Source organism: Nicotiana attenuata, unplaced genomic scaffold, assembly GCF_001879085.1.
Source record: "Nicotiana attenuata strain UT unplaced genomic scaffold, NIATTr2, whole genome shotgun sequence".
Classification (NCBI taxonomy): Eukaryota; Viridiplantae; Streptophyta; class Magnoliopsida; order Solanales; family Solanaceae; genus Nicotiana; species Nicotiana attenuata.
In genome coordinates, this window is record NW_017672199.1 from 91,117 (window position 1) to 99,681 (window position 8,565).

The following is an 8,565-nucleotide window of genomic DNA, read 5'->3' on the forward strand; positions in this document are numbered from 1 at the left end:
TACACAACAAGAAGACTTGTAAAGTCACCATTTCAATGGTTTTCATTTATCCTAAAAACCAGCAATTTAGATCCGGAAAAAAAAAAGACTAAACATTTAAATGGAGTAGTACTTCAATATCCTAAAATGTGTATATTTTTTATACGGTTTTAGCTTATAAAACACTGGAAGTGTAAAGAAGTTTTACATACCCAGTATAATCCCACAAGTGGGGTTTGGGGAAGGTAATGTGTTACCCCTACCTGGGGAGGTAGAGAGGCTGTTTCCGATAGACCCTCGGCTAAAGGTGAAGAAGAAGAAGAAGAAGAAGAAGAAGAAGAAGAAGAAGAAGAAGAAAGAGGGGGGAGAAAGACAGATGAGAGAGACAAAAGACGATAAGGAAAAAGAGGAGAAAAAGTAGAATCTCATAGTAACAATCAGGGAGCAACAATTTCCAGTAAAAGGGAATTTTCTAAATGATATCTTAGTGCTTTAGACGGTCAACAATTAACAGCAAAAAACCTGTTAGCTCTCCATTTGAAAACAAAACAAATGAGTTTAAGCCCTCAAGACAAAAACTAACACTTTTGTAAATTTTGGCCATCAAGTAATGTTTCTATTTGGCCATCAAGTAATGAGCAAAGAAATCATAGACCAAATGAAGGCAAAGCAGTATACCTTCCACTTAACTGCTTCAAATATAGGTCCGTTCTAAGTAATGTTTCTATTTGGCCAAGCTCAATGGTTGCATTTGTAATTGCTTGATTCAATCTTTTGTCATCAGTAACATGAAAGTAACAACGTCTATCCAAATGGAGCCACTGTTAACCAAAGTTGCGCCGTTCCCCAATATCCAAAGGCAGTATCTGCATAAAAAGCCAAGGAAACAATTACGGATATGTTCATATATTAGCTTCTTGCAAAACGGCCATTGAAAGACAACAATAAATAAGAATAGCCAATTCGAACCATCCTTGATATTCAAACATTTTGAAATGCAATAATGTTGTGCAGCAAATTAGTACCTTGCTCGAGTCAGTGCTACATTTGCTCTCTGAAGATTAGAAAGGAAACCAACCGATCCACGTCCATTACAACGAACAGTGGAGATAATTATAACATCTTCTTCACCCCCTTGAAAACCATCAACAGAACGAACATTCACTGAGAAGTCACTGTTAACATCTGTGTTATATTTCTTGCCAAGGATTTGCTGAATAGCAAAAACTTGAGCCTTGTAAGGAGATATACAACCAACACGGACTTTTTGTTTCGAAGATACAGATTCTGTAATTCAGATAATAATATCAGATTTGCCTATTCAATTGCCACGGGTACCAAGATACAATAGAGAAAACTAGAAATGTTCATCTTAAGCTGAAATTAAGTACATAAAAGATAAAGTGTATTACGTTTATGAAGGTTGGCAACTATCTCAGATACAACGAAAGCTTCTGCCATATTTCTCGTGCTGTGCTTGTCATCAATCTCCTCATTTCCACTACTTACATTAATAAATGAATAGGAGCCAAAAATATCTCCTTCAAGAAATCTCTTCTCATATATCGCGGCTTTTACATTAGGACCATCCGTTATTTTCTTCTCATAGAACTCACTATTTGGGAACAGACTGATTTTTGGATGCATCCTATATTGAACATTAAGAAGGTGCTTCTTGTGTCCTAAAATTACCAGCCTCTTAAATAAGCTTCTGCCAAAGTCAGCCTTCTCACAGATCTGCATATAACAGATACAAGTTGTCAATGACATAAGAACAGCACAGTAATTTTAAAAACAAGCCGTGAAAAGATTAAAAGATAACCTTGCTCTGAACCATAGCCGGCAATTGTTTCTCATCAAGGATGAGTATAGCATGGCGCAGACCTGGGAGTTGTAAAGGAATAGTGGATTCACATTCTTTCAGCTGAGCAGCTTCATCAATTACCACCATCTCAAGTGGTGTCGTTCCGTCTGTGTGTAATTTCGATGAGCTAGAAGCAGTGCAGAAAATCAAGCATGCACCTTTTAGACAAAAACTTCGAATTTGGTAGTCAAAGATTAAATTGGGAAGAGAGATACTCGCACTAAGAAATTTCAATACTTTTAGGCATTCCGTGTTTCAAGAAGATTAGCAAAACGTATCGCCTTATTCCTTGTAACAACTCGTGTAGAATTTCTCTTAACCCTCCAGAAGTTTCCGCAGTGGCAAACAACTTTCCAAGAGTTTGAAGCATTGCAAGTAGTCTGATCATTTCCTTAGCTACTTTTAGTGGAACGAACGAAGTAGGTACATGAGTGTACAAGCTTGTCAGACAAAATATTAACTGGTTCTGTATCCATTTGAATCTTTTGATAACAAACTCCTCAAATGTCCAAACAATGGCTTCTTTTTTGCTTGCCTCCCCTTCGTTCTTGATCTTGTTCGCTTCATCATCTGCTCTCGAGTTGTTCCTCCTTTGAGAAATTTGTGTATCTTTTGATGCCGCCTTCTTGTTCTTTTTCAATGGTTCAAGGACAAATTTGTTCCACAACTTATTCTTCCTATTCTTATCTAGTACTTGATCATTGGTAATGTTTCCTTTTTCTTCCTCCTCCTCATCTACGTCAATTTCCTTTTTTTCTTCATTTTCTTTGTACTTACTATATTGCTCTTCAGGATCCTCGAGCAAACTTATCATGGATTGCACACCAATTCTCCACCCAGTATTTGGTGACAAACAGCTAACAAGGGCATCAACACGGTTCTTAAGAAATATATCGAACAGATCTTCTTCATGATCATCGATCTTCATTCTTTTCCCGTTACCAAATAAAATTATGTCTCCTAAACCATAAGTGTCGTATACTAGACCATCTAGTACATGTTGCATCAGCCTCTTTGTAACTCCCAACACAGCAATGTTCGTAGGAGTGCAAGTCAGAGTTCTGCATTTCATTTTTAACAGAACATAGATTAAGGAGGCAACTGTTTTAGTCTTTCCAGTTCCTGGAGGACCCCAAATTAACTTAACTGTGTTCCGGTGACCACATTCTCTTGTTGCAATACAACTTAGAACCGCCTCTTGTTGAGCATCGTCTAGCCCAAAAGACTGAATCACGGCCCTTGAATTTGATATAGCATTAGTTTTAGATTCTTTGCCGGAGCAAAGAGAGCAATCTACTTCCCCCTGTGGACAATTGAAAATTCAACGGACGTCAAAAGATTGATCATTGGAATCAAAACTAATCGAGGAAGAGTTCAGAATATGCCTTCAGACTGGCTATAAAATAAAAGAATAAGACTAAATTATGGAAGAGGTACCCCTTAGTAAGAGGTGTCATCCGACATTGCTTCGTAATAGTTTTACTTACATATGCATGTAAATAATATAATTTTTAAGAATCAACACACACACACATATATACAGGGGCGGATGCACTCAATGAAGCGGTGTCACGCGACACCACTTTGTTGAAAAATTTTACTATTAAAAATATGTATTAACACGGTGAGAAAACGGATAAGTAGGAAAAAATGACACCACTTGATATGGATTGTCTCCTAGCGCGTTGGTTATGTGCATTTTGCTCTAAGAGGTCAGAGGTTCGAACCTCAACTAGCATGTATTTTTCTCATATATATGTGGTTAAAAATTACTCCCTCCGTTCCAATTTATATAAACTTGTTTGACTGGGCACGGAGTTTAAGAAAAAATGAAGACTTTTGGAATGTGTGGTCCTAAACAAGTCAAAAAGGGGCCCAGAGTATTTGTGTGGTTATAAAAGCTTCTCATTAATGGTAGAATTGTAAGTTTAAGCTAAATTGTTACTAAATTTAGAAATGGGTCATTCTTTTTGGAACGGACCAAAAAGAAAATAGGTTCACATAAAATGGAACAGAGGGAGTATAATTAAGTAGAATTGAACTCTGGACCTTTTCTAACTTAAGACTCTAGCAAAACGTTGAACTAAGGCTATTTCTTGTCGAGATGTATGACAATTAAAGTTTTTATTTCCGTTTTTCTATGAATTTCAACACCACTAATAAAAATTCCTGCCTGCGCCACTGTATACACACACCCACACTAGACTGACACTACATGAAAATGATACAAAGTACAGAAAGTAAAGCCTGAGAACCACAAAAATCCCAGACTCAGTCTACACTGCATGCGCAAAATCCTGTGTACGTAGTTGAGAAAAGAGGTTTACTTACAATATTTGGATCAATTGTCAGCACAGTCTTAATGATCTTCAGGTTTGCATTTTCCTGGTCTGAATTCAAAGCATTCCATATTCGCACATTTGTCGTCAAATTAGAAAGAATCACAACAAAAAGCTTGTCCCCTCGTTCACCCTTTTCAACGTTATGTTTCTGAAATGAAATAGGCTTCGAAGACAGGATAGGTATACAAAATGAATCTTCATCTTCAATCCCTTGAACTATAGCAATGTGATAAGATCTCTTAGGCCTGTTCAAATCTTCAATTCTTCTTGGCCTCACATCTGTTAGTGCAATCAAATCTCCATTCTCGGGTTTATATTTTGCTTCAATTTTCTCACCCTCTAACGCGCTCTTCAACAAAATCTCGTAATATAAACTCTTGGGAGGCTTAAATTTTTCTGATTTTTCGACGCCAAGAACCTCAAGAGCAGCGGCTTTTGAAACTGTGAACATGCTTGAGAGCAAATCAGCATGTGTTTCTTCAATAAGTGGAGTAATGAATGATTTCAAGTAATGATCAGTTGACAAGAATGTCTCTGGAATTTCTTTAACCCAACACATTAGAATAGGACTAATCACTCGGCAAATCACACAGAGACCAATATATGTTTAATGAGAATAGAGCAGGGATCCCTAGGAACATAAATACAAGAGGAAGAGCTGCATATGATTCTATTAAAACAAACTTGACACCTTCCACTGCGCAAGGCTGCAACCTCTGTTGCTCGGACTCTCCGACAATGTCGCCGGGAGCATGTCGAATCCTTCAAATGTAATTGGAGGAACCGACACGGATGCAGCAGCATTTCGGAGAGTCCGAGCAACATAGGCTTCAACTTCACTCTTGGTCAATGCAGTTATATTATTATATACCTGAATCTAATACGACTCTGTAGGTTCAACTAAACTTATTACTTTCAACTCAAAAAATGTACACATATGAATAAAGTTAAAATGTATCGCATATTATAATCATACTCACTCTAAATCCACTAACTTAGATCTAAATTCGACTTCAAATGTATATCATATGTGATTATGCAAGAAACACAAAACGCTTTCTACAACGGAAAAACAAACTTGGAAGGCCATATCCAGTTCAGGCCGGCATTGGCCATAACCTTTGCTACTTCGGAACTCGCCATATACAAAAACAAGACAGAGGCAGTAATTTGTATACAACTACAACAACAACAGATCCAGTGTAATCCCACAAGCGAGGTTTGGGGAGCGTAGTGTGTACGCTAGACCTTACCCAACCTTGTGAAGATATGGCTGTTTCCGAAGACCCTCGGCAGAGGCAGTAATTGTTTGGGGACAATATTCAAAAAGATTTAAGTTATATACACTGATCATTGTAAATTTACACTATTTATAAAACATAGTGACCATTTTCACTAAAGACTTACCGGTTACCTACCTTATAAGTGATCTGATTGTTCATCGTATAAATATTTTTACATGGTCAATAATAATAACTTTAAAACACTACTCAGAAATACTTTCAAGGCATGTATATGGACAAGAAGAAAGAATGAAACCTTGTCTCTATAAAGATCTCTGTTCAGCACATCCCCTAATGACCAAGAAAACATCAAATCTATCAACCCCGGAACTGTTTTTTAGAAGTCGTTTCATTTTCCTCATTGGGAATTATGGGTGTCCAACGGGACGGGACGGGACGGGACGGGACGAGATTTAGGCGGGACGGTGGCGGGACGGGACGAAACGGGACGGGACAAACGGGACGAAACGGTCGTCCCGTCCCGTCCCGCCAACCAAACGGGACGGGACGGGTTCGTGGGCCTTAAGTGTATTTTTAAAAAAAAAAAAATTCTAGTTTTTGAAAATTACTATGTTTTTAAAGTTTGCAACGGCTAGATTTTTGACTTATTTAATAAACTTAAATATTACTATGTTAGTATGTTAAAAAGAAAATTAGAAAATAAGTAAAGAATTATAAAATATTAAAACAAAAGACTTGTAATGAAATAATCTAGTAAATATAAATTTATAATAGAGTTATAATTTATTTAATATAATTTCAAAGTATTAACTATTAAGTAACACCGACAAATCATAAAAATAATTCATCTCTTAGAGCCATTTATTTTATTAATAGAACTTTCAAATCTCAAATACAAATACAATTCTTTTGAAGAGCACCTAATCTACGCAGCCACCTTCTAGGAAGGGTTCTGTTTGAACTAGGCCTCTTAGTAGCCAATTACAAATTATCATACTAATATTTGTAAGCTCCTATATAGCTTCTTTGTTACTTATCAATAATATCTCTTGGACATTCTACTGGAATTGGCAATGTTGATTGATGTTCCATGAGCTCCATGCCATCATCGCTCCCAGTGGTAAGTATCTCATTGTATTCTTCTTCCTCCCTAGTGGTTAGTTTTTCAAAACCAAGATTTCTTCTTTCTGAATTAATCCAATCTCTGAATAAGACGGAAATCTCTAGACTGTCCTCCGCTAATGAATGTCTATGATCTCCAATTTGAAATCTTGCCGCGCTAAATGCACTCTCCGATGCTACTGATGATGCTTGAATAGCCAGGATATCTCGGGCCATAATTGAAAGTGTTGGAAAAGCCTTGCCACGCTCCCTCCACCATGACAAAAGTTGTTCCTTGCCTTCTTCGTCTTTAATATTTTCCAATCCTTGATTAAGATAAGAATCAAGTTCATCATCAATAGAGGAATCAAAACCTGTTATATCATCCATATCTTCCCATAAAACTTCTGCTCCAGACTTAGAAGTAGAAGCATCAGTTACAGTACTAGTTGTATCCATAGATTTATATTTATCAAACATTGATCTAGCATAAAAATATATGCTAGCTTGGCAATTTTCGAGAGATGGTTCTTCATGTTCTTGAATTTCTAAATTCTCATAAATTTTACGAACAAGACCCTTTGCACCTCTTAGTTTTAAAGATGGGTTAAGTAGTGTAGAAATTAAATAAACTTCGGGAATAGGGAAAAAATACTTTTTAAATTTTAAAATTATTTCTTTAATGGCTGGTGCATAAGTTGGATTTTTTTTATACTTACCAAATACAACAGAAATTCCACAAACATACCATAATATTTGTGTAATAGTAGGATAGTATATACCAGAAAATTGTTTTGTAGCATAATAAAATTTTTCTAAAAATTTAGTAAGCTCTCTAATTTCATCCCAATCAGAATCAACAATTTGATCAACAGGGTAAGCATTATGCATATTAAATACTTTTTGGATGGGCACCCGATAATCATAAGCAACTTTAAGCATTTCATGAGTAGAATTCCACCTAGTACAAACATCTTTTGGAACTTTTCTAAATGGAAGGCCAGCACTAGCATATTGTTGAGCAAATTCACGAATTCTACTTTGTTTATGAGCACGAAAAATATAGCCACAAGCATGTTGTATTTTACTACAAGCATCAGAAAATAAATTAAGACCATCTTTTACAACCAAGTTAAAAATATAGCATGCACATCTAACATGAAAAATTGTTGGATTAATTGGACAAAGTCTAGATTTTAAGCTATTTGCCGCGGTTGTGTTAGCAGAAGCATTATCTAAGGTGATAGTTAGAACTTTATTAATAAGCCCATAAAAATCAAGTATTTGTAGAACAGTAGTTGCAATATATGCTCCAGTGTGTTTAGAATCAATAAATTTATAACCAATAATACGTTTTTGCAAGTTCCAATGATGATCAACCCAATGACACGTAACAGTTAAATAATCACAACCATTAGGACTACGACCTATATCAGATGTGATGGACACTTTACAATCCAAGTGATAAAATACACAACGAATATACTGAAGATATTCAGTCTGAAATTTAAAAACATCATTTCTAACCGTGGTCTTGGGAAAACCTTGAAAAGCAGGGTTATAAGTTTCTTGAATATAATGCACAAAAGCAGGATGAGAAGGAAAAGTAAAAGGTAAGCCACAGACCGCCACCATTTTTGCTAAGTTCTCACGATCTCTATCTTTGTTATATTTGTGTAAAATATGACCGGAAGCAGGGTCAAGTTGTTGTTGAATTTGGTTAGGACCAGATCCACTAGGAGTGCCAGTACCGACGGTAGGATCTATAATTTTTCCGGCTTCTATGTTAGCTTTTATCCATAAATCTTTGTGAGCACTTCTCAAGTGTCTAGTTAACCCCCCCGTCCCACCACTTAATGAGTGTGCAAATTGTTGCTTACATTTTTCACAGATAGCACGATGATTGACTTTATCATGTTTAAAAAAATTCCATACAAGTGATGTTTTGGGACGTTCAACCTTAGGCTTACCCCTTACAGGGGGTAAAGCTCCAGACTGAGATTGACTCTGAGTTGGAGCTTGTGTTGCGGGACTA

At 36.4% G+C, this 8,565-nt stretch overlaps 1 protein-coding gene across 1 annotated transcript; it reads right to left on the reverse strand.

Moving 5' to 3' along the window:
- Positions 1 to 997: 997 nt before the first annotated feature.
- On the reverse strand, positions 998 to 5,539 carry LOC109212274 (uncharacterized ATP-dependent helicase C29A10.10c-like). Its single transcript, XM_019375908.1, has 10 exons — positions 5,444 to 5,539; positions 5,264 to 5,365; positions 4,870 to 5,026; positions 4,175 to 4,728; positions 4,079 to 4,090; positions 2,583 to 3,146; positions 2,164 to 2,474; positions 1,802 to 2,099; positions 1,392 to 1,716; positions 998 to 1,266 (listed from the first exon to the last, which is right to left on the reverse strand). The coding sequence occupies exons 1-10, from the start codon at positions 5,537 to 5,539 to the stop codon at positions 998 to 1,000; spliced, it is 2,688 nt and encodes an 895-aa protein (XP_019231453.1).
- Between the last annotated feature and the right edge of the window lie 3,026 nt (positions 5,540 to 8,565).

Bases quoted from the DNA above. Each gene is read 5' to 3' on its own strand.
- LOC109212274 (XM_019375908.1), bottom strand. From the start codon at position 5,539: ATGATCAGTGTATATAACTTAAATCTTTTTGAATATTGTCCCCAAACA. The intron at 5,027-5,263 runs GTTTGTTTTTCC...GCATTGACCAAG, and splicing joins AACTGGATATGGCCTTCCAA to AGTGAAGTTGAAGCCTATGT. The intron at 2,100-2,163 runs GTTAAGAGAAAT...CTAATCTTCTTG, and splicing joins ACTGCGGAAACTTCTGGAGG to AAACACGGAATGCCTAAAAG.